This window comes from Lepus europaeus, chromosome 21 (assembly GCF_033115175.1).
Source record: "Lepus europaeus isolate LE1 chromosome 21, mLepTim1.pri, whole genome shotgun sequence".
Taxonomy (NCBI): Eukaryota; Metazoa; Chordata; class Mammalia; order Lagomorpha; family Leporidae; genus Lepus; species Lepus europaeus.
The window spans coordinates 5979088-6005211 of NC_084847.1; the positions used below are offsets into that span (position 1 = coordinate 5979088).

General features: G+C 47.8%; 1 protein-coding gene across 2 annotated transcripts in view; it reads left to right on the forward strand.

Moving 5' to 3' along the window:
• Window positions 1-26124, forward strand: part of RBFOX1 (RNA binding fox-1 homolog 1) — a 364369-nt gene that overhangs the window by 157028 nt on the left and 181217 nt on the right. For both annotated transcript variants that reach the window (XM_062180761.1, XM_062180760.1), the window contains exon 2: window positions 19052-19294. In XM_062180761.1, coding sequence (XP_062036745.1) covers window positions 19052-19294 — 243 coding nt within the window. The remainder of the gene's footprint in view (window positions 1-19051; window positions 19295-26124) is intronic.

The following is a 26124-nucleotide window of genomic DNA, read 5'->3' on the forward strand; positions in this document are numbered from 1 at the left end:
CCTGGGAGGCAGCAGGTGATGGCTCGAGTATCCGAGCCCCTGCTATCCACATGGGAGACACAGATTTAGTTCCCAGGCTCCCAGTTTCACACTGCCGCAGCTCCAGATGTTGCAGGTGTTGGGGAGTGAATGAGTGGACGGGAGATTTCTGTCTGTGTATGATTCTCTGTATGTGTCTCTCCCTGCTTTTCAAAAAAATTAAATAATATATAAAAAAAGATAAATTTGTCTCTAGTATACTCATTCCAGGGACACATCGGTGGCTTCTCGTTCCTCAAAGGAACAAATGCATACTACTTTGTGTAACATTTCCTGCTTGTCTCTGCGTGCCCTCCACCTCATCCCCCAGTCCCAAGTCCTGCTAAGTCCCCACCTCAACATGCTGCCCTTAGACTCCTGTCCCCTGTGTTCTTCCTTGTGTGCCCTGCTGCTGCTCTGTGTGTTTTCTTGCCCCTCAGGTTCCCACCTGACACATTCTACCTTCTCCACCCTTGCATCCTTTCAGAATCATCTTATCTCTTCCATTTCTGGACTGGGAGGCTTCCTCTTTGCCCCTAGACTGTTTGCACTTACAAAATTCATGACACTTGCTTTGATCATCGATTTTCCTCTCTCTCTCTCTCTCGCTCGCTCTCTCTCTCTCTCTCCATCTTCATCCAAATTTTAATTTCCCTTTGAGCAGAGACTGTTCTCTCATCTCCGAGTGTATTTTATATTAATTCCAAGATAAATGTTTCTTCCGACACTATCAGGGGCCGGCATGGCAGATAAAATTATCCTTAGCACATCTCTCTCTTGGTGCCTACAACATAGTCGGGCAGCACACCTTGAATGAATGAGTGAGTGAATAGAAGCCAGCCTTCCGAGTGTCTGTGAGATTTGAAAAAGAACTAGTTTCCTTCTGATCCAATCCAGTGGATAACCTTGCCGAGCAAGATGTAACTCAGAATGTCTGCTGATGCCTTGAGCATCCTGCATACTGGAGCGTGTTCAAGGGCTCTTCTCTGACCTCACACACAGCAAATGTCTCAGCTCTGTAGGCTACTTGTAGAGAGTTTGTTTCATCCCTGCAGAAAGCTGCCCAGTATAAATATTAGTCAGTTGATTTCACACAGAGTTAAAACAAGCTTTTAAAAGCCTTTTGCCTCTCTTGTCCCCAAATAGGTACTTTAGACAGATTCTCAGAGCCTTGGGAGCTTTGCTGGATTTGGGGAAGTGGAAGTCGTGCTCGGTGCAGAAGCAGCCTCCTGTGAAGAGCCGTCTCGAGGTGGCTGCATTGTGCAGAAGGAGTCAGGCAAAGGGAAGAATTTCAGGCCCCCGAGGCGGGGCGGGGGGCAGGCTTCCTTGTTCTGGATGCTTCTCCCCAAGGGCGTTTCGAGGAGATGTTCACCTCTGTAGCCACACGGTAGTGTGGTGTTGGAAAGGAGCAGAGGCTGCTAACTTGGATGGGCTGAGTCCAACCCCAGCGCTGCTGCTCATCCAGCCACCAGTGAATGTGGATGCAACCCGGGCTCCCGGACAGCAGCCGGAAAGGTACAACCAGCATCGTCACACAGAAGTATGCTGTGGGCCATGAATATCAGCCAAAGATACGGTGTTTGGGTTTTAATTCTAGCATCTGCTTTTTAAGGAGTAAAAACAAATAGTTGAATTTCATTTCAATGTTCTGTTCAGCCTTATATATCCCAAGATAGAACCAAGAATATTTTATTCAACCCAGTATATTATCATTTCTATATATGATGAACATAAATATTTTCCTTTCACTGTGTCTCTGAAATCTGGTATGAAGTTTGTTCTTGGAAAAAATTGCACTTTGTTTTTATTTCTTTAGCTTAACTTTTTTACACATAAAAATGGTATATATTTCTGTGGTATTATGTGCTATTTCCTTACATGTATATACATTGTGCAATGCTTAATCATGGTAAATATGCTTATCCTTTCAAGTATGTAGCATTCCTTTGTGTTGTAAATATCCAGAATTGTGTCTCCTAGTGTTTTTTTTTTTTAAAGGAGATATACACTAGCATCATCTGTGGTCACCTTGCTGTGCAATAGAACCACAGAGCTTCTCAGCCCATGTCAAGTAGGCTGTGACTCAGTGGCTCAGTCAGTGGTCAGCACACTGGGGCCGGAGTGAAACCACAGTGCCTGAGCAGACCTCTCAGGCTTTTACATCCCCAGGTGGGATCGCCAGTATCTGTTTCCCACAGGGCAGATGATGGCCATGGAAACTTCCGTGGGCCCACACTGCCTCCTCGTAAAGGTAAACCGTGGGCCGGAGGACAAGAGGCCACAGCATCCTTAGCTGCTTACGTGGCTCTGACCGTTGCGCTCGACCTCACATCCCACGGGGTAAGGAGAAGCTGCATTCAACACTGATGTCCCCACTGACTGCCTTTTCTTAGGAATGTTGTCTTGCCAGAGTGACTGTGACCAAGGCCCACAAATTGAATGGTTTCAACAAAAGATATGTGTTGGCTCACAGCCCTGGAGGCCATAAGACTGAGTTCAAGGTATGGGCAAGGATGGTTCCTTTTGACGACTATGAGGAAAAATCTACCGCTCATCTTTTTCCTAGGTTCTGGAGTGTTGCTGGCAATCTGTGGCATCCTTTGGATTATAGAAGCATCTTCTTTTAAAAAAATTATTTATTTATTTGAAAGGCAGAGGTAGAGAGGCAGAGAGAGAGAGAGAGAGAGAGAAATCTTCCATCTGCTGGTTCCCTCCCCAAATAGCTGCAACAGCCTCACCTGGGCTGATCTGACGCCAGGAGCCAGGAGCTTCCTCCGGGTCTCCCACTTGGGTGCAGGGGCTCAAGGACTTGGGCCATCTTCTACTGCTTTCCCAGGCCATAGCAGAGAGCTGGATTGGAAGTGGAGCAGCCGGGACTCAAACCAACGCCCATATGGGATGCTGGCACCGCAGGTGGTGGCTTCACCCGCTATACCACAGCACCAGCCCCTGGAAACATCCTCGTCACCTCTCCCTTCGTCTTCGTACAGTGTTGTCCCTGTGTGCAAGGCTGTGTCCATATTTCCCCTTTCGATAGGGCTGAGTCATAACTGATTAGAGGTCCGCCTTGCTTCCTGATCAAGTGAGAGTTCTTCTTAAGTAACCTGTAGCAACCCTACACCTGTTCCCAAAACGGTCACCTTCTGAGATACTGCAGGCTAAGACGTATGCATTCGAATTTGAGGGGCAAACTCTTCTGTCTATAGCAGTAAATGTTCAATAAACTTAATACAGGTGTGTCAATAAATAATCCCTGAATAGAAGGAGAATCTTTGCCTACTTTCAGTGGATTCCAGGAACACCCCATTAGTCTGAAGTCAAACAGGGAAAGCCAATTAGAGACAAGCATGCATGCTCCTAAGAGCTATGTTCTGTAAAGACACATGCAATGCCATCGCATCTGAAAATACATTAAGGCTGCTCTTTGATGGCCTTTTGTTTTTTAGTAGGAGTTTGAAAGTGCTTGTGCAGTTTGACTTTCTTTTAAAAACATTGTTAGCAATAACTGAACCTATTTGGGGGCTGCAGCATGCCGTTTCGATACATAGATACAGCACATATTAATCAAATCAGTATAATCAACATTTTTCCCTTCTTTGACGTTAATTCATGATTGGAGACTTGGAACTTTCTTCTATTTGTTCCTAAAATATATAATGGGTCATTGATGGCCTTTTGAATTAAACTTACTACCTACCGTCAGCCTCAATTTTCCTACTTGTATCTGTGTCAGTCGTACAGGTAAGTTGTATATGGTTATGTGGTCAGACTTCCACACCACTGACATCTGAGGAGAACTGACCTCTGGTAGGCTAGTTCTCTCTTATCTACGAGTAAGGTAAAACTTTCCACGTTTCTGATAACTCATTGTCTTCTTTGGGTCCACGTTGACATTACACAAAAATCTCTTCTTCTTTCCTACTCCAGACAGCACAGGCTACTCAGCCTTCTCTCAGACAGGAGGCAGCTTCCTTAAATGACCACACACATCTTTTAGCTATGGAAAAATAACATTTATACACCGAACCTGTCTAACATATGAGGGTACTTCAGCAAGTTCATGAAAAATGGAATAAAGAGATAAGTTTGTTTTGGTGCAAAAAATTTTTAAATAGATGCACAGATTTTTTTTCATCATGCATATTTTTCATTAACATTTTGATGAGTCTTTGTTCGTGAAGAATTTCAAGTTCTCTTGTCTTGAGTGGCACATTTGTTAATGTTTGGGCTTAGAGACCTCATGATGGCGCAGGGCCAGTTTCTGACCTTGACTCTTGACTTGCGATGATAGAGCTTTGAGGGTTTGATCCCTCTGACTGTACCTAGGATAAGTGGTTACAGCTACAGTACCAGCATGCTTGTACTTACTGGGGAGTCTATTGAATTTACAAAGCCAATAGATGTTTGAGTCTTCTTTGTTTTGACAAGATATTGTCTACTTTGTGTTGCAATTTTCATAATATCTGTATTCACTTTTCTTATTCTCCATGTAAAAACTCATGAGGGGGCAACAAAGGAAACTGAGAAATGTATCCTACAACTAAGCCTATTCAGACAGCTAGACTTGTTGGTCATATGTATGGAAAACTTAGGAAGAGGTTTGGTGCAATGGAAACATATCTAGAGTTCAAATCCAGCTACAAAAGTTATTAACTGTCTGAATTTGAGGACATGGTTGAGTTACCTGGGCTTCAGCTTCTGAACTCTGTTAAACCTATCCTACCAGTATTGCATGGGAGACTCAATAAGATGCACAAATATTCCCAAGTAACCTTTATATTCTATCCCTGGCCGAGCTACTGTGACAGAGCATATGGTGTCTCCCTGCCCCCGACCCCCTGCTTCTTCTGTTTCTTGTATTTCAAGCACCTGAGTCACTTCACATAGGAAGGTAATGCCATGGATATCACGTAAACTATCAACTCCTTCTCTCTTGTCTGTCCCCTCTTTCCCTTGACCAGCTTCGCTCTAGCTTGTGTCTTTATTGCATTTACTTTGAAACTGAAACCGAATGTGTTTGGCCATGCACTCGGTGTGCCTGTTCTGATAAGCTGACCTTGGTGTTCTTGAAGACGGAGCTGGGGGCCTGCCCTCAGGAGCTTTGTAATCACCTAGTCTCTAGTCAGCCGTGTACTTTGTAGGTCCTGTGAGCCTGGGAACATCCTCTTTGCTTGCTTGCTTTCCCATGTTTTCATGAATTCTGCCTCTTTGGGGGGTGGGGCATTTTCTCCCACCTTATTAGGCCTTCCCACATAGTGTTATGCCCACCGATATCTTACCCCTAACCAATTCCTGCTCATTCAGCTCTCGGTTCTGCTGAGAAGCCTTTCTGAACAGACTTTCTAGATTCTTCTGTTTCTCCTCTCAGAGCACCTGTCCCGCTATGCTGGAAATCCCCGGCCTATCCTGAGACTCCTGCCAGCCTGCAGCCCTGCAGGAACCTGGGCAGTGTCTGTCTCTTTTGCCGCCGTAGCCCCCGAGCCTGGCAGAGTAGCTGCCATCCAGGGGGTGCTCAGTACTGCATCAATATCATGTTCTTGCCCATTTGAATAGTCCATTGCCCTTGCTTGCTGGCAGTCTCTCCTAATTTCATTTCTTCCAAGTCCAACTATAATTCATTTTATGACAGCTTTTTTTTTTCCAGTCGGCAAACTATTAGAGGCTAAAACTTATGCAACACACAATGAAAGACAAGGTCATATTTTATCATCTTTGCCTGTTGCCATAACCAGATTAGACATCTTTCTACAAGTGAGGTGAATGCAAGCCAACTGATATTTATCATGTCAAACCCCTGATTATGAAATGCGGGAGAAAAGGAGGAAAATGTTAAAGATGCATAAGGCAAGAACCGGTCCTTAAGGAGCTTATAATCTTATGAGAAATCTACGATTTTCATGTGAAAAAAATTTTAATGAAAACCGCATTTGAATGTTTGATTTTTAAAAATGCATCATAAGCCATGTGATGGTTGCAGATATGTTGTCATTTAAAAAAAAAACTAATTTATTTGAAAAGCAGCTTGACAGAGAGAGGGAGAGACAGCAAAAGAGATCTTCTATCCACTGCTTTCCTCCACAAATGGCTGCCATAGCTGGGGCTGGGCCAAGCTGAAGCCAGAAGCCTGGAACTCAGCATCTGAGTTCCTGGTGTGCGTCAGGAGCCCGAGTATGTGGGCCATCCCCTGCTGCTTTCCCAGGCACATTATTAGCAGAGCAGTGGATTGGAGTGGTGTAGCCAGGACCTGAACAGGCACTCCAACATAGATACCAGTGTCATAAGCAGTGCCTTAATTCACTGTGCCACCACGCCAGCCCTGTTTGTTGAGTCTTAACTGTGTAATGGCTCATCACAGTCATGAGCTTCGGGGTTAGGTATAGTTATCTAATGTTGGGAAGAAGCTAAAGAGAAACAAGATGCTGTGTTGATTACTGGTGATGGATCGTACACTTCTGTGCAGGGTGTGAGGCTTTCTAATGTCACATGAGATGGAGTGATTCTAAATGTACCCACTCACCTGCACTGATTACTATGTGGAATGCTGACTTGTCCCTCTGCTAGAATATTTACCTGTAACATCACCCCAGTACAGAATATGCTTTCCTTTCCAGCAGTGAGGGTTAATGTCCCCAGTGTTCCAAATCTAGCCAGAGACCCTTGGTGATGCTCTGACTGGGATGCTGTGGCCTGCCTGCTCTCTGTGCTACTCACTTCTGTCTGTGTAGTGACCTTCTTCTTACAACAAAAGTTGCCTCACAGTCTGTCAACTTCCCACCTTAGGAGCAGGCAAAGAGTCTTCTGGATAGCTGTGGTGAAATAAGTAACACTATATCATGATGCTAAATTGTATCTATAGAGTAACGGTAGGCAAGTTACCTAGGGACATGGAATCTGTCTTTTATCTTTTGTGTGTTTGCCCAACTGTAGTAGTATTGGCAATGATGTACGTCACTGATATTCATCTTGAATCTGAACCTGACACTGATGTTCTCTTGGTGGTCGTAATGAGAACTTCCCCTCTCTTTTTTAAGAAAAGGGTGGGCTGGTCCAAGGAGATGGATTGGGAAAGTCTGCTCAGCACTGAGGCTCCCCCGTATCAAGGAGGTGCCGAATCTTTACCGAATTGTCATTAAGGTGCATTTGTCTGATCCTTACCTTTTGAAAACGGTTTTGGCCGATGCCCATTTTCATGGGTTGATTTTCCACTTCTTCATCTGCCCTTTTGTCCACACAGCTGTAGTTGTGAGCATGGTGGGCAGCTCCAGCTGTCACTCAGGGATGATGGCAGTGGCACTGATGTGATGGAGTTGGCAGCAGGACACTCACGACAGCTGAACTGGGTCTGCCTGGCTCTCGTTATGTTCACAGCAGTGGAAAGGAGTAGTCACACGATGTCCATTTGTGGTTTATACCATTGTTACGCAGGAGGTGGCCATGGGGGAAAGGGGAGGTTGAAGGGGACACAAGGCTTTCCCCTACATGTTGTGCAATTTTCTGTGAACCTATAATTTGAAAGTGAAAGGTTATAAATAATAGGGGTCATAAGCTTAGGCTTTGGAATCAGAATTGGATTGGGACAAATCCTAGCACTCACCCTGGCAGTGACTTCAGATAATTTGCTTAGCCTCTCGAAGTCTCTCATCCATAAAATGATGATAAGGTTTGTGCCCACATCGTGGGACTGTGGGTTGCACCAAGGGAGTTACATTTGGAAAGCATTTAGGGCAGTGACAAGCAAATGGTGAGAGCCACTCTGATGACATCATAATTTCCAATCATGTTCCAGAGCATCTCATCACTACTGATGTTATTAACCCATCTGGGTTCTGGATGTTGGGACGACATCCTTTTTGATAGCAGCCACTTTTGTCTAAGACAGTTCAAGCATCTCTCAGAATATCTCAAAAGTGTTTTATAGTTGAATTGTTCCACTGTAAGTCTTAGAAATATCATCCGTCATTTATCCCACAAAGAGGTCAATCCTAAGGAATGGGAAAGACCTCAGCTTTGAAGAAAGACCTGAATTTGGGGTTGAGATCTGCTGTTTAGAAACTTTCAGAACACAGCATCCTTATCTGTGAATTGGGTGTGCTAAAAATAAGTTTATTAATATAGGAGCTCCTGGGGAGATGAAGTTAGGTAATATATATGAAGTGACTAACATTGTCTGATACATAGGAGGTACTTAATGAATAGCAGCTGCTCTTGCTGTTACTTTCTATTAATAATAGGCAATGATAAAGCATTTGCAGCTATTTCTCTTGCACGCAGGCAAAGCCCTATGCTGCATGACTTTCCAACAAGAAACAGCAGTGCCACGCGGGAATATTCCACCAAGGAGAATGTTTTCGACAAAGCAGGGAAACTGTTGATGGCTTTGACCTTGTTTTCAGTGCTCTGAGGAGCTGTATGAGAGGTTTGTGCATTTGACCTCGTGGTTAAGGTGCCCAGATCCCACATCAGGGGCTCAAGATTGGATCTTGGCTCTGATCCTGTTTGCAGCTTCCTGCTGGTGCACACCCATGGGTGGTACCAGGTGATGGCTCAGTGTTTCGACTCCCATTTCCCATGTGGTTGAGTTCCCAGATCTCAGCTTTGACCTGGCCCAGCCCCATTTGTTGCAGATAGTTGAGGAATGAAATAGTATATGGGAGTTTCTCTCTTCCTCTCTTCCTCTCTCTCTCTCTTTCTCTCTCTCCCCCTCCCTCCCTCCCTCCTCCCTCCCTCCCTCCCTCTCTAACTCCCCCTCTCCTAAGTGTTTTTTAAATGGAACTGAGTGAGTCAGAGCATGTCTCATTACTCGTAGAGGTGAAGGAACTAGCCTGTATTTCATTTTCCTTCTGTAAAATGTTTTGAATGCTTATGTGTGTGTGTGTGTGCATCTGTGTCTGTGTCCATCAGAAGCTGAGATTCCTGAGTCAATGGTGATGGAAAAAAAAACAAGAGAGGTCCCTGTACCCGTGGAGTCCGCAGTCCAGTTGGAGACAGACATCAGCCTGGGTGTATAAGGTCAAACTTTGACAAAGTTTTTGAGGAACCATATAGAACCCCTCTGTGCCCCAGAAGGGTGAACCAGATGAGCAAATCTGTCTTCTTCAGTACCTGGTGCTGTTGTTGGGGGCTTTGTTTCTTCAGAGTCTGTTGATGTTTTAAAAGACACGTATGTTTCTCTTTGGAAATCACACATCAGAAGCAACATATCTAGGTCCTCGATTTGTACCCAGTGCCATAAATTTTTGGTCGTCACTAACTTTCAAAGAGTTGAGAAAAACAACCTCTTCATAGCCTTCTGTAACTCCAAATGGAAAGCCAGGATGGAACATTGTGCAAACATGACACCTCGTCTTTGCAAGCCAGCCGCCCCCTCGGTTTGTATTCCTGGGGCTGGCGTTTGTCAGCCAAGGCGAGATGGCTTCAGTCCTCTCTGCACGGCTGGGGACCTGAAATGAAATAAATTGCTTCCACAGGAATCAGTGGCATGGATTATGGTTGTCTCTGCTGTTTGTTTATTTTTGTGAATTGTGGATTCAGAGCAACTTCAGAACTTCTTATTCAAGAGATGCTTTTCTATGAACTGACATAGTTGGAAGCTAAGTTTGTTGACCTAAATAAGGTTAGACCGGAATCCATCTCCAGCTGTTTGAGAACATGAGTATAGGAGTCGGGCAGATTTGAGCACCAGCACTCACTAGTTAAGTGACTATCCCTTCCTGGAAAGATAGGAGGACTGCAGGTACCACGAGGAGTTCTTGTTGAATTGGGGTCAAGCAGGCAATGCTGTGTAGCTGAATCTCGTATCCTCATTGCTGGCCACAATAATCAGCACATGGTCATTGCTTGGGAAAGTTTTCTGCACCCTGGAAGGCAGTGGGTGACGGCACCATTATCTGGGTCCCTGCCACCCTGATGGGAGCTGGTGATTTCCTGGCTCTTGGTTTTTGCCTGGCCCAGCCCAAGCTCTTGTGAGCATTTGGAAATAAACCAGTAGATGCAAGATCTCTCTCTCTCTCTCTCTCTCTCTCTCTCTCTCTCTGCCACTGTCTCTTGCTGTGTTTACATTTCAAATAAAAATGACTATTAGATAAAAAATTTTAAAAGCAAAAGCAAGGTTTCTTACCATTATCACGACCATCATCATTGACATCACCATTGTCTTTATCATCATCACCACTGTCAGTAGCACCATCATCATCGTCACCACCACCATCATCATCATCGTCACAATCACTATCGCCGTCATCACCCCCACCTCTATCTTCACCCTACTATGGATTCAGTCAGTCTTTAATAAGGAAGTCTTTCATAAGAACAGCTGAGGTTGACATTCTAATTCTTCCACTTATGAATTTGCTAGTTCCCATCCGTGGAGAAATTTTTCATGGGGCGGTTGTGAGGAATCGAGTCCCTGACCCGCAGCAGGTGCGGGTCTCACAAGCCTCTCCTCTCCTGTGGTTTTCAGAGGGCAGCTTCACTGGACGGGCAGGAGGACCACCTGCCTCCACACTGGGACTTGAGTGCTTCTGACTTGTGACGCACGTTCTTGCAGATTTTCTCCCTGAGGCATCGTGAGGGCTATGTTGGGAAGAAAATTACATATTACTACGTATATATTAAGAATAAGGGAAGTGAGGACTGTGGAGGTTGACTGGCTGGCCAATGGTTCTACACTCCTGGCTTCTTAGTATCCAATTCTGATCCTATAGGTGTCACACTAACAAGGGTAGTTAGTAAGAAACGCTGGGAATTATCTAGTCTGGTGCTTTCACTGTTACTTATTTTTTACCACCATCCATACAAGACTTTATATTGCTATCCACTTCATCCACATAATGGCTTCATGAAGCAATCCCAACTCCTCCTGGTTTGTCCTTTTCCCATGTGGTGCAGTTTTTTTTTTTTTTTTTTAATTTAAAGTATGCTGGTCAGTTACCCCTACACATACACACACGGATGTTACAGCTCAAGGAGTTGTACCTACATTTCCCCAGGATTGCACATCAGTGTCCTGGCCTGAATCCCACCCTTGAGAATCTAAGGCAGTAGGTGAGGTGGCAAGCCCTGGTGTTGGGTTTCTTTCTATATTTCTTTTTATAACAATATCCAAGTCACTCCTGCTGTGCTTAAAGGACCCATGTCTGACGGCCTCTCTCAGACTATTCCCACCTGAAACTCTCCTTGGGTTGTTTTGTTGCTGCTGCTGCGTGTTCGGGTTTGGTGCTTTCTCTGCTACTCCCTAGAACATTAGTGCTGTCCCCAGAGACGTCTGTCTTGGTCTCGCCCCCCTTTCCCAGGTTGCAGGACGAAAGTTTGACTTTGCAGTGGACAAGGAGCTTAGGGCCCCTGCGTGTGGCTTCTTCCCCCTGGGCTGAGCCAGAGCTGACTAGGAAGGACTTCTGGTCCTCTGTGGAGATGCGGTGCAGGGGGAGTCGGCGTCTCACTTTGAGGAGCCTGGAGGGGCTGCTATGTGCGCCCTGAACCCTGCTGCTGTGTGGGCCACATCCCCTGGTGTGGTTGGAGTGGTAGGTACACAGTGGCATAAATTCTCCTGACTCAGACTTTCTAGCCAATCCTCTGCATTGGATCTGGATTTCTTTGTAAGAGTTATTATTTTTTTTATTTGATAAGGAGACTGGCAGAGGAAGGAGGATGGGAAGACAGAGAGAGGGTGGGGGCCCATTCTAGTCATTGGTTTACTTCCCAAATGGCTACAATGGCAGGGGCTGAGCCAGGTGAATGCTAGGAGCCAGGAACTCCATCCAGGTCTCCCACATGGGCGCAGGGGCCTAAGCACTTGGACCACCTTCTGCTGCCTTCCCAGGTGCATTAGCAGGGAGCTGGATCCAAAGCAGAGTAAGTGGGATTCTTCCTGGAATTCCTATATGGAATGCTGGTGTCACAACAGCGGCTTCACCCAGCACACCACCACACTGGCCCCTGTATCTGGAATTAAAGAGCAACCAAAATACATACATAAATAAAAAGATCCCTCAGGGGCTATTTGAAGTAGAGTGGCAGGAAGGTTGAATTCCTCAGGGAGCCTCTTCCACCCTCAAATGTTGTACAATTTGATTACCACTTCAGTTGCTTCAGAAACCCTGTCCATTTCCCCCAGTCCAGCAAGAACTGTCTTTTCACAGCACTGAGTATCAACAGTAAGCAGCTGTCCATAGGATGGGGGAAGGGGACCCGTGAAATGTGTCCCTTGATGAGCAGGAAAGACATGTCCAAATAAAAACTGAAATTGTTTTGACATTTCACTCTGTTTGTCGGGGTTTGAATGATGAAGGAAGAAGCACAGCATTTGCAGCATTAAATAAAGAGGCTGTGTTGGGCACGGATGCATGCCTGGTTTCACGGGGGAGTTTTTGGTATGAAGTTTTATTTTCGCTCATTGCGATAGAATGAAAAAATGAGCGAGGTTGAGACACAAGTTCAAGAAAAGAAGAAAGTGCGACCCCTGTGTTTTGCCTTTGTAACACGGATCCCCACTGGGGCGCGTGGTCATCAAGGGCTGCTGTTCTCAAAAGCTTGCAACCTGCCACGCTTGACTGTGGGGTCCACAGGGACCCAGAGGGTTTTGGGTTTCACTTCCTGATTCCTTGAATGTGAATGAACGAATCGCTTGCCTCCTGCACACTGAGAGCCAGGTCCCGTGTGTGTTTCTTTGGTTGTAATCTGATTTTTTAATTTGATCCTCACAGTAGCACCATGGAGTCACTCATCACTGTCCCCATGAAACAGAAGCCAACACTGGAGCCTGAGCATTGCGACAGTGTGCGTGAGATCACACAGCTGGCCTGCACAGGCGCTGGGTCTCAAACCGTCCAAGTCATCGTCAGCTCCAGTCTCTTCCGATCAACTTATAATTAACCACACAGCTTTATTAGGGATCCATCTCCGATAGTCTCACGGCGTTTTGTTTTGTTTTGTTTTGTTTTGTTTTGTTTTGTTTTTCATTCACCTTTCACCATCTCTCTCCCCCTCCCTCCTCTCAGCTTTCAGCGTCCCTCGTCCATCACTTCCCTGGCTACCCCTGAATGTTGCCCCTCCCCTCTTAAAAATAAGATAGTAGCAGGCTCCCTGGTGGATTTTTATAACTTTGCATACCATATATTTAGTTTAGTAATGAAAAATTCCAGCTCCAGGCGATGCATAGAATAGCATTTCTAATGTTTTTTAAACAGCTATTAATGTAGTCGAGCCTGTGTGTTTTTTTCCCCTCCTTCCTCTTCCATATAATCAGCTGCAGGAGCCAGAGGAGGAGCAAGCGGTGATTGATGGCCGGGCCTCCCTTGCAGAGAGAGTCCCATCTGGGGTTGGTTTTGGGAGCAGTCAGATGTTGAGGGGGAGGTCAGCCAGGCAGCCTCCACTCCCCCTCCTCCCAACACCCCGCTCATCCACACGGTGCACCGCGCGCACACCCTCGCTCATAATTGAGGCTTGCTTTGGGCAGATGCTTTGTGGTGTGGGACTAGAACAGCTGCTAAGTTTATGGAGGAGAAAGGAAGCAGGATGGTGCAGCAGGTATTTTTATTTTTTTTTCATTACATTTTTCACTCGAAATTGTGGTTTGCATTAGGCGGAAACCTTGACTCGCATTAAGTTTGTGCTTGCTGTGGTATGTAGTTTGCTCCCTGGTTCCTTCCAGGAGAAAGAAGAGGAGGTGCAGGGAGGAGTGAGTGAGTGAGTGAGTGTGTGTGTGTGTGTGTGTGTTGGGGGTTGGGCTGGGGGCTTCCTGCTTAGCGTGTGGAACTGAGCTGGTCTTAGAACCAGCAGGTTAATGGTGTCGTTTTGCATTTGTCTTCTTTGTTTCAATGCCCCTGGGGCATCATGCCGTTTAGCTCATTTCAGTTCTGCACAAGAGGCATTCTCTGAATATGCGTGATTTCTTGCCAGAGAAGTAGACGAGACTCAAGTAAAACAAACCGTCAGCAAGACTGGAAACTGCAGGCCACCGGCAGAAATGAGTCGCTTCATCCAGCAAGGCCATGGTGCTGGGGTGCAGGGGAGAGGGGGCCCCAAGGCAGGAGTCGTTGCGGTCCCGGGCTGTGTGGACAGGTGTAGTCAGCTGTCTGACTAGGTCCTGACAATCCCTGTGCATTTCTTCATTAGCGGGGCTGTGTGTAGACCAGAAAGATCTTCAAGATAGGAAATGAACTACGGATAAACAAATTCCAGAGGCAGAGTGGGAGGGGGCAGAGGATGCCGGAGAAGTTTGACTCCGTCGCTGGGGAAACCACACACACACAGGTACCGAGGCCCTTCAGGATGCAAAGCCGCCTGTGGCAGCTCCGAGCAGGCGCTTTCCGACTTTCCCTTCCCAGGGATGGTCAGGCAGTTCCGGTGAAAATAAGAGCCCTGTGTCCTGCTCTGCCACACAGAGACGATTTCCCAGTTAGAATCTGGTTTGCATTAAATGTTTCACCAAAATATTTTTTGCAAAGTCTGCTTGTCTGCCACCCTTTGTTCTCCTATTACTTTCCTAAAACGACTTCATTCAACCACACAGGGCAATGTCTAGAAGACAAGGTGGGGGGGGATATTTGAGAGACAATTAAGAGCACAGGGCATTCCATGGGGAAGGAAGAACTCTGTGTGTCTGGAGTAGCTCTCTGCATGGATGCTTGCAACATAGTTGCCACATTGTGCTAACAGTCAGACTAGTGTTTGTCTTAAAGTAGCAATAATACTCTGGCTATTTCATGCTTCAGTAAGATATTTAAATGGAAATGACACTTTTTTTGGCTTTTAGGAATCAGAGTTGGTTGCATTTTGATAATCCTTTGGCTCTCGGTAACTGAGGGTAAGCTGCCCTTTGGGGTACGTTGGATGGTGATGGGGCCCCACGGCATCATGCTGCTATTGCATTGCTCTGACTGGGGGCTCTGCAGGGTGAGAACAAGGCAGTTTCTTTTACACTCCTCCCAAGAGATGTTCTTGATAGTGAGCTTCGAGTCAGGTCTGCTGCAGCAATAGTGGGTTTGAGAACAACAGATCGTGGCCTCTCTCTCTATCCCCTTTGGAGTTTTTAGCAGGAGCCCAGGAAAGTACAGGAGGTCAAAATTAGATGATCGGTTTGCACAAGCTCTTGGAACACTTGCCTGATGGTGTGCAGAACCTGGGCACAGCAGGGACCCTCCCCAGCAACCAGGATCACCCACAGGCACCCTGACTCTGCAAATATCAGTCTCTGATCACTCCTCTAATTTAGGTAAAGGTGGGGGTTTGGCATTGCAGTGGAAGAAGGAAGGCCACTCTGCAAATGAGAGAATGTCTAGCCACAGTGCGCCAAGTAATTTTGCCTGTCACCGTCACCTACCTGAAGCTGGCTTCAGCTTTCCACTGGGAAACTGTTCACGTGCCCAGGGTTTGCCGTGACCTGGAGTGGAAAAGGTGCCCTTACTGTATTTTTCCAGAAACTACATTTCAGCCAGGCCAAGAATCCAGGAACATCACCAGGGAGGAAACAAAGATATCTCTGCAGCTATTTGAAGGTGAAAAATCATTCCATAGGAAGCACAATGATCTTAATTAAATATTAGCTGTAATTAGCCTAAAGTGCAAATGTTGGGAATATTAATTAGGGTCTCTCTGGAACGGCTGTCAGTGTTAATAAGTAACTATAGGGGGTCCCACCAACATCTGTTTGAGAAATCCAGGTACAGGAGGAAATCCAGAGGCTCTGTATCTGGATGCTGACAGAGACTCCTTGGCCACCATTGACTGAGTCTCTGGAGCTCAGTGTGCTGGGTTTTCCAGAATGGTACAAACCTTGGTGGAGGCGGGTGGTTGGCTTTGGCTTCAGGGATGCCCCCTGCTGGCTTTTGCCATCCCTAGGCCAGCTGGGAGCTTCCTGCAGCCTGGTCTCAGGCTGAGTTGGTGCGAAGGTTTCCCAGGCTGCCACTCTTGCACCTGCCAATGGTTACAGACCTAAGTTGGCAAACAGAATTGCCAGCACCTTTGATTCAGGTACCCCAGCCCCTGATTTTCCCACATGAGTAATATAACAATAGGCGAGAAACAGGTCTTGGGCCCATGGTTTATGTGTTAGAGAGGGAGCCAACCTCCCCACCAGGTGATCCTCTGGCCAGATGAGAGATACCTGAGCACATTACAAAGTGGCTTAGGTTCAAGCGCTGGCTTCCGTGAGAACCACCTGTGGCTGGGACTTTGCGTAGTTGTCTTCCAGTTCTGGGCTGGAGCATCTTGGACTACAAAGTCAAGTGGGATTAGAGGTGCAAGGCATGCAAAGCAGGCATTCTAGACCTGTGCCTGTTAACTTCTGGGGGCAGTCCCATCTTGGGGGAGGGGCTGGTCTTGGGCACTGAGGGTGTCCAGCAGTATCCCTGGCCTCCCCCGCTGGATGCTGGTAGCTACAAATGAGGCACATTGACTGATGTCCCTATGTAAGAAATACTGATGTAAACACCCACCAGACCTGCAGAGAAGGACAGCAAGGGTCCGTCTTCTGAGCACCGGCATGGAAAGGGGCTGCCTTCCAGATGGAACATGGAAACCTGAGGCTCCTGTGGGCCTTCTCATGATACGGAATTCCACTGAGTGGGCAGCCTGTGTGCACGTGTGTTTTCAAGTCAGAGATCTGGGGATAGAAAGCACATTCCAGGAGAGATTCTGACTCACTCATTTTGCACCAACCTCAGCATGGCTGATCTCCAGTAACTGCTCGGATCCCATCATTTCTGGGGTTGTTCATCAGCCACAAAGAAGTGGCATCACTGTAGATTGTTGTATACATGGATATAGGCCTGGAATAGTCTGGAAAAAAATGCTAGTTGAGCTATAAAACAGCATAGGAATTTTTTTTTTCAATCTGTCAAGGCCTTGTTTGCTTGTAAGTAGCAGGAAAAAGTAAGTTAAATAAAACAAAGGGTGCATGGTTTCGTTTGGGAATGAGTTCTAAAGACACCGGCACCGTGTGGGGACAGGGTACCATGCTGTGTCGTGTACTTGAGATGTGCTAAGAGGATGAGCTCACACACGGGCAGAAACTACAATCAGTTGGAATACAGGGATCATTGCACAGTGCCTACCTGTATGAAAACACCCAGTTACACACCTTAAATAAATGCAAATCCTTTTGTGTTAATGGCATCCTAGTAGAGTTCTTCATCATAGGGCATTTACGGACTTTTGTAACTAAAACAGGGACCTTTGTAACTGCCAGTGCCGCTGGATTCCAGACTCCAAAGGCTGCCTGCAGACCCAGCTGCAGCCTCTCTGCTCCCCCCCCCCCCCCCTGCCTCTAGTTTTTCCTGCATTGGCTCCACCTGGAGGCAGGTCCGCTTCAACATCCCCTTTATCTTTCCAGCTGCCAATCACAGTGGAAGGAGAACATCTTCCCCAGAATGGTAGGGAAAGTCCATGGTATGAATAGGGCCCAACTCACTGACTGGCTCACTGGGTAGATACCTGTGAGCCCAACTGTGGCAGTGGGGCATTCTGCGTGGCAAGCTCAGCATCACAAGACTGTACCTAGTGGTACCTGGAGCCCAGGCTGTGGCCAAGAGTGGGACTGGCCCCCCAGATCAAGGCTGGGGAGCAATGACAGTGTTGTCCGTGGTTCCCAGGACTGGGCAGGGCCACTGTTTCTGTATGGCAGCGCAGCCTCAGCCTGGGGAAGACCCTCCCCCCTCCACCGGCCCAGGTGTTAAGGGGGCAATGTTAGCAAGAGAGAAAGAGTTGAGCACTCAGGCTTCCAATAGCACAGACGTTTGGAGAGATCAGTCCGGAGGAGGAAAGAACCTGATGGGAACGTTTGCACTTGTGAAGTATTTTAAACTTATCCTAAGCTTCGTGCTTCTCAAGTGTCGTCTCTAACGTGCTAATTAAGGTCCTCCCCAAACAACTGCGCCAGCTCTGTGCGCTGCTGGGAGCATTCCCTCCATCCTCCGCCATCCTGGTTTCTTGGAGTGAAGGGTGCTTGGGTGGAAGAAGGTCTTGAAGGGCTGGTGGCGCCTACTGGGGCGGTGTGAACTGTCCTGACACTTTGGCCCTCCGATCATCGTACCGGCGCCAAAGTCCCATCTAATTGACCACAGTCCGTGGGGGCAGCAACTGTTACGTGGACCTCATCACTAAGCTGTTTTTCTTTCACAATCTCCCTTTTTCCAAGATTTGGATGTTGGGCTTACATACAGTTTCTTATGCCTTCCGTGTGTGTGTGTGTGTGTGTGTTGCGTTATGAAGTTGTGGGGGTGGAGGTGTGAACTTCTGAAATGGAAGCATTTGAATTTAGGTTTGAGGTGTTTTTTTTTTTTTTTTGACTTGACTTGACTAATATCGTGCTGCATGTTTTACCTACCTGTGAGGTTGAAGTGTTATATAATACTCTGTGCTTATTTAAAAAAAAAAAGGAAGAAGGGGAGGGGGAACACTAATAAACCTATGAGCTAAGTCCCAAATTTTGCAGGAAAGCTCACCTGGAGAAGTCGCCTAGGCCATCGTTGTTCAGATGAGGCCCTGGCTTTGCGCTAGGAACGCCTGTCTCACACACACACTCGCCAGACTTGGGGGCCGTTAAAAGGACCCTCCCCCATCCATTATGTGAGCCAAGTCACATAAAATTCTGATTAAATTCTAATGCAGAGATGAATTCTCTTCCCCTGAAGAACACACACATTCAGTTTAATCTTTCTTGGCACTTTAAGTATCGAATCAAAGTTCTGCTGTCACCGTAGACAACTCCATGCTCACCACTTCCAAAATGGAAATGAAATAAGGAAGATAAGCCTGGGAACACCTAAAACCAAAGATGCAATCCAGTAGGACACAAACCCTCAGCGTCACACAAACGTGACCTCATCTTTCTGAGCCTCCATCCCGGTGGAACCCTGATTCCTGCTTCTGCCTAGGGGCTGATGAAGATCCCCGGGGATTGGTCCGGCTCAGGTGCAGGCCCTGTGCGTGCACCTGGGAAGGACCCAGGACCAGGCGCCCGTGGGCCTTGGGCAAGGGGTCTGCTGGGCGCATGCTCACCGTTCTCTCTCCCTCTCTCCACCTGTTTGGTTTGCAGGGTAATCAGGAAGCCGCAGCCGCCCCTGACACAATGGCTCAGCCTTACGCGTCGGCCCAGTTCGCTCCCCCTCAGAACGGCATCCCCGCGGAATACACGGCCCCTCATCCCCACCCCGCGCCAGAGTACACGGGCCAGACCACCGTCCCCGAGCACACGTTAAACCTGTACCCTCCCGCCCAGTCGCACTCGGAGCAGAGCGCCGCGGACAGCAACGCGCAGACCGTCTCCGGCACCGCCACAGTAAGGGGGCGCTTCCTGGGGGACGGGGCTTGGGGTGGGCTTGCCTGGGACCTGGGACCGGGCAGGTGCGAATTCCGGGGCCCCTGGGACACGGAATGCCAGGGGCTGCACCTCCAGATCCGAGAGCCTCTGGCAGCCAAGCGGCCCCTGGGCCAGACCTTGGCACACCAGCGTCACAGCTGGCCTGGTCAGCGTGCCCTCTTTGCCAGTGTTAATTTAAATTAGCACGTTTTTCGTGAACCGGTCATTTATGTAGGAAGGCATTCGATTTTGGGTTTTTTTGTTTGTTTTTTCCAATTCCTATTGTTTTGCCTTTTCCAGAATGCCATCCGAATGGAGTATTTATTTATTTTTTTTTTTTAGAGGAAAGCCACTGTTAGTGTAGTAACCCTCATGTGTTTTTTGTTTTGTTTTGTTTTTGACAGGCAGAGTGGATAGTGAGAGAGACAGAGAAAAAGGTCCTCCTTTTTGCCGTTGGTTCACCCTCCAATGGCCACTGTGGCCGGCGCACAGGCTGATCCGAAGCCAGGAGCCAGGTGCCTCTCCTGGTCTCCCATGCGGGTGCAGGGCCCAAGCACTTGGGCCATCCTCCACTGCCTTCCTGGGCCATAGCAGAGAGCTGGCCTGGAAGAGGGGCAACCGGGACAGAATCCAGCTCCCCAACCAGGACTAGAACCCGGGGTGCTGGCACCGCAAGGCAGAGGATCAGCCTGTTAAGCCACGGCGCCGGCCCGAATGGAGTATTTTTTTTTTAATCAGTCTGATGAAGATAACAATTTACAGGTGATAAAATGTGCCTCTGTTAGGTGTACAGGTCCCTGAGAGTTGGTGTGTTTGCATAGCCAGGCAAACACCGCCCACAGTCTGATTTGGGTACATGAGATGCACCTGTGCCGAGAAGCACCTTGTTTCTTCAGTTTCCTTGGCGGGCTGTTGGGTTGGGAGAGGTGTGGAGGGCAAAGGGGGGCACTAGAGCACTGGAGTGTGGGAGGGAGTTGTCCTCCACACCAGTGGTGGTGGTTCATGACTCCAGACAACAGAACAAGTGAATTTTATGGCATGCAAATAGTTGAAGATGAACACACGAACGAGAGAAACGTTTTACCAGCACCGTACGTGAGAACTAGTGGTGTGGGCCATTGATCAGAGAGAGCCCTACACACAAAAATAGTCGGTATCCTTGGACTCTGCATCCTCCATCAGCTGTGGGTGAGAAATACTTGGGAAAAGAAGTTGCATCTGCACAGGGCATGTGCGGACTTTTCCTGCCTGAATAACAGTGCAGCGACTTTGCATTGCATTGCGCTGGGATACTGGGAGTAACTGGAGGTGATTTAAAGTGGACGTGAGGATACGTCATGGCATTTCAGGGACGGGAACACCTGCAGACTGGGCTATGGGTGGGGTCCTAGAATCAGCCCCACAGACATCAGGAGACAGTTAAGGGTTAAAGCCGTGCTCACTGGTGCAGCACCTGAAAGACCTGTGCTCACCACAGAACGCACAGGACCCACAGGGACCACACCTGGGAAGCTTCGCGCTTCAGAATTCCTTAGAAAAGCTTGGGCACCCTAGGTCTCTAGAACATTCCGCAGGTGCAAGGCTCCTGTGTTTGTGGAGCAGCTTGCGGGTATGGAGAGCCACGCGATTCCTGCCCTAAGAGCCAGCGCTGACTAACTCTACTACTAGGCACTTTATGCACTTCCAAGTTAGTTTTGGAGATTTCAGAGATCGGTAGACATCTGCATTTTCTATGAAGTCCCCTCGTTGATTATTCGTGGTAAGATTCATGTAACATGAAATTCACCTTTGGAACGTGCCAGTAGCACTCTTGTCTGCTCTCACTGCATCATAAAGAAAGCCGGTGTTCTCCCCACTCCCAGTCTCCCGCCCCCATGTCAGCCACCACCCTCTTCCTCTCTGTGTGAGTTTGCAGTTTCTGGGTATTTGATCGAAACAGAATCCTATAAGGTAGAGCCACTTGTGTCGCTCCTTTCGTCAACACCGTGGCATCAAGCTCATCTCGTGTTGCTTACTTCGTTGGGTGGATGTGCTGGCTTAACTAGTCCTCTCATCTGGCCAGACAAGTGGGGTGTGCAGTCGTCAACAGTGCTACAGTTGCCTTTTTGTCTTTTGCTGCTGCACCTCGGGCATGGGTCCCTTACTTGGGTCTGCTGGCATAGCTGGTGTTTACTGTGGCCGTGCTGCTACTGTGCTGGTTACTTTGTGATCATCACTGGTCGTAGAGCCTGGGTGAATTGTTTTCATACTAAAAGGGGTCCAAGAAGAAGTTATTTATTAAACCTTGATGGGTGCTAAGAACTGCACTGAGTGTGTGAATGGTTCATTCATTCATTCATTCATTCGCAAATATTGATCAGCATCTACTGCAGCCAGGACTCAGGCTAGATGATATGTTTGGACCAAAAAGGCGCAGCCTTTCTGTCTTGCGAATTAGAGAGGCAGACAGTGAGTGTGGGGCAAGTGGCTCTGTAATGAGAATGTGGCCATACGTTGTGACTCGTGCTTCTGAGGAAAGAACGGGACAGGTGCACTGGGGAAACCAGAAAGAACAGGAGAGCTCCCTGGAAGTGGGTGCCCTGGTGCTCTGCCCATAAGGCGATGCTACTTAGATTGAGAAGATCACACTTTCCAGACAAAGGGAATGTCAAGGTCAAAGGCCCCGAGTTGGAAAGAGTATGGCTCCTTCGGAAAAGAGGCCCTGTGTTCAGGTCGGTACACATTGAGGGTACAATGGTAAAAAATGAACTGGGAACAATGAGCAAGAATTATATGTCCTGCAGCCTCATGTGTTCAACGAGATGTTGGAATTCCGTGTTAGGAGCACTGGGAAGCCATAGGACAGCGTGTGAGCCAGGAGAATTATCCTGGATCAAAGATTTGTTATTTATTTGAGAGGCAGAGTTAGAGAGAAGGGGGGTAGAGAGAAAAGTCTTCCTCTCTCTGGTTCACTACCCAAATGGCCACAATGGCCGAAGCTGGGCCAGTGTGAATCCAGGAGCCAGGAGCTTCCTTTGTGTCTCCCATGTGGGTGCAAGGGCCCAAGGACTTGGGCCATCTTCCACTACTTTACCAGGCCATAGCAGGGGGCTGGATCGGAAGTGGAGCAGCCTGGACTCGAACCGGCATCTATATGGGATGCCGGCACTGCAGGCAGAGGCTTTATCCACTACACCACAGTGCTGGCCTGAACCAAGGGGATTATAAAGTAAAGTTTAAAAAGCAAAGGTCAGTGAGACTTTGCTTAAAGAAAGTCTTAGTCCAGTTGGGGAGATGAGGGGCTCTGCATCCGGGCCCTGCAACAAGAGCACTCTAGAGATGGACACAGTTCAGTTAGCATGTTGTGGGCCCAGCTCTGGAGCATGGCTTGGCGAGGCTGTCACGTGCTAGGGCCATGGTAGCAGGAAACACTTCCCGAGGGTTTGCCTCAACGTGGGGGTCAGAGAGGCAGATGCGTCTGCATTTCAGGGTTTCCTTGTTAACAATGCACTGGCTCTCACAACAAAAAAATCCCAGAGGGACAGTGGCTTTAAAGCCAGCTTATTCCTAGGCACAAGGAGATCTGTCTCGAGCTTCGCCGCCTGTGCCCCCCTCCATTCTCCGGCTGTGTCCCTGTGAAGTCAGGCTCTTCTCAAAACGAGCAACGAAACCCAAGGCTCGTGGATCTGTCCCACGCAAGCCTGGGACTCAGGGCCCCTCCCTGGCACAGGTGCTGATACTTGGAGTCAGGGGCTTGATCTGAGGCCCCGGAGGAGCTCCACACCCAAATCCATGCAAGGAGTGAGGGCCGTTTCCTCCTGGTCAGGGATACCATGCCTTCGCTGCACTGTATCCTCAGCTGTAGGGAAAGAAGAGAGAAAGGGCCACATGTACAGAACAGCACTGGAGGGTGCACAGGTGGCAGGGGATAGGAGGAGCTACTGCATGAGACATAAAGGGGGCTTTCAGCTTGGGGGTGTGGGGCTGTGGAGTCCTGGGGCAGTGACCCCAGGAGACATTTTTGAAGCTAACAGTCTGGACTTCCCTGAAGACATGGAGGAGGGCAGCAGAGAGATGCCAGGAGATCAGGAGTCAAGGAATGAATGGGCTGTGTCGGGTGGGTGTGCTGTGCACTTGGCAAATTCTTGGAAGGATGAGAATATAGAAGAGGGAGCAGGTGAAAGGCAGCGGTGTCAGAGAAAGCAGTCTGTGGGGTATTTGATTTAGGGTGACTCCAGGAAGCAGAGTGGAAGGGCCCTCCGAGGTGGAGGAAGGACTGCGGGGAGAACGGGAACAGAGTGAGGCAATAGGGGTGCAGGGAAGCAAGTGAGGGAGTGTTTGAGAAGAATGAGAGACCAGGACCAGGCTGTGCAGGTAGAGCAGGTCGACTAAGAAGGAAGCAGCCTTTTTGTTTTCCTGGCTTTATTGACCTCTACCTGCCATACAATAAATCGTGCACATTTGGTGTGCGATGTTTATGTGCTCACAAACATACATACGTGCCGAACAAATAGCACTCTCAAGCGAATGAACTTAGCCATCAGCCCCAAGTTTTCTCTTTTTGTTTTTATCTTGTAATCTTACCTTTCCTCCTCTTCTGCCTCATTCCCAGGCAACCAACTCCTCTCCTTTCACTGTAGCATAGTGTGCAGTTTCTCGAATTTTGTTAAGGAAATCAAACCTGGGCTCTTTTGTCCCAGCATCCTTCAGTCATCATCTTTATTTTCAAATGGATCCATATTGTTGCCTGCAGCTGTAGCTCACTCCTTTTCAGGGCTGTGTACTATTCCAGTGATTGGTACTATTCCACGGTAGGGTGTGCTGTAGTTTGTTTCTTCATTTTCTTATGGAAAAGCATTTTGTTTGTGTTCCATTCTCAGTCACTAAAAATAAAGTTGCTATGAACCTTTGGGAACATTTTGACTTAGAACTAGGAGAGAAGGGAGAGTTATTGTGTGATGTTGCTGAGAGATACAGAAGTAAAGATGTGAGAAATTCATTCTCCGGTGCCTTCGTGTTCCCCCTGAGAAAGTCATTGGCATTTATGTAAAGAGTGAGCAAAAGGGGTTTGGAAACAAGGCGAGGATGCCAGAATTTGGGTCGATGTGCTGGGAATCCGCCTCCTGTCATTCCTGGAATATTTGAATGCCGGCAGGTGCTAGAGATGGGGATGTGAATGTGCAGCGATGCTGTTTGGCCCCAACTTTTTCGTCTCCTACACTGACTGAGAGGTGCACCTGTTAGAGGAGACTCTGTGGCAAACACAGCCATTGTGGGCTGAAGCAAGTGGTGGATCCTGTGGGAAGGTTGGGGCGATGCTGTGAGTGCACAGTGGGGAAGAGCAAGGATCAGAGAAGGGGCCATCTTGTTTTCCACGACATGTATTTTGCTGTCCTCGGCTAAAAAGGGAGCTGCTTCTTGCTGTCCGTGACCTACTTTTGAGCTGTGCTTTCCTGATCTGAACCAACAGGACATGCTCCATGACAAGCTAACTCGAGACTCTCTGTACCTCCGCAGAGGTTGACTGGGTGCACCTTGCCTTCGCTCTCAGAGCTGCATGTCCTGGGGGAGGACTGTAACTTCACAGTGCCCCCCCACCCAGTCCTGGACACTCAGCCCAGAAGGTTGCTTCTGGGAAGACTCATGAGGCATTCTCTACAGAAATACGTTGTGCCTGGAATGATTCTAACTGCCCTCTGACAAACAGACCCGTCTTGCTGAATGTCATTGTAAGGGCATTGCAGAGGCCATGAATTCTTTGAGAAACGGAGTCATTTTGGGTAGTGGAAAACATGCATCCATCTGGTGGGCTCCAAGAACATCTAATATATGCACATGATTTAGCACAAAGTGCAGAATCTGTGAATGTGGAGTAGATGCACCCAGAGCTCCCAAGCAGAGCTAAGGAGAGTAAAAGGAAGACTTCCCAGGTCACCCCTGCAAATCCCCAGGGGCTGAGATGAGTCCCTGCAGGACATTTTTCTGCTGAATGTCTGTTTCATGTAGGCCTCCAAACACATCATGGATCACTGTGCTGACAGAGCCAATACTGGATTGTGTTAGTTACTGCTCCTGACAAGGTATTCTACTCTTGACATATTATAATTAGAGATTTGCAAGTGGAGAATTCTCTGTGTATCTCCAATAGCAACTTGACTTCTATTTTTAACACCTCTGCAGTCTGTTTAAAAGTCTCCCCGCACTTTCCACTCGCTCTGAGCTCTGAGGAGAGAAAAAAATACGGGTCCTAGAGCTTCCTCCGTGAGCTCTGGGTTCTATGGACAGGGAGATGGACCGTTTAAGGAGCCAGCATCATCTTCAGCCTCCACAGCTTCCAACTAGAATGCTACCTGAGTTTCCGTATTTTGTTAACACCTTTAGGAAGATAAGGTGTTGGATCTGAGGATGGCATCCTGTTCTTAACCTTTGCTTGTCATCTTTGATTTTGAAGCCAATAAAATAGCTAAGTTATGGAGACAGATGCGTAGTACATTCCTTTTTTCTTACCTATTATTATTAAAGCAATTCAGGCTTGTGGTTTAAAACATCCAACCTTGCAAAACAGGACAAAATGAAAATTGAAATTTCCTAACACAGCTACCCAGGGCTTACTCTCCCTTCCAGAAACAGTCACCAGTGCCTTGCATTTCCTTCCAGAAATTGTTTTAATGCAAGTGCATGCTTGTCTATCTCTGTCTCTACCTCTGTAGCTCTGTCTTCTGTCCCTAATTCAGTCTTTCTACCCTCTTCTTACTCTTTCCATTCTCAAAATAACAGAATTGAAATCCAGGCACTCGCGCTGGCACTATTCATGTCTGGGAGCTCATTCT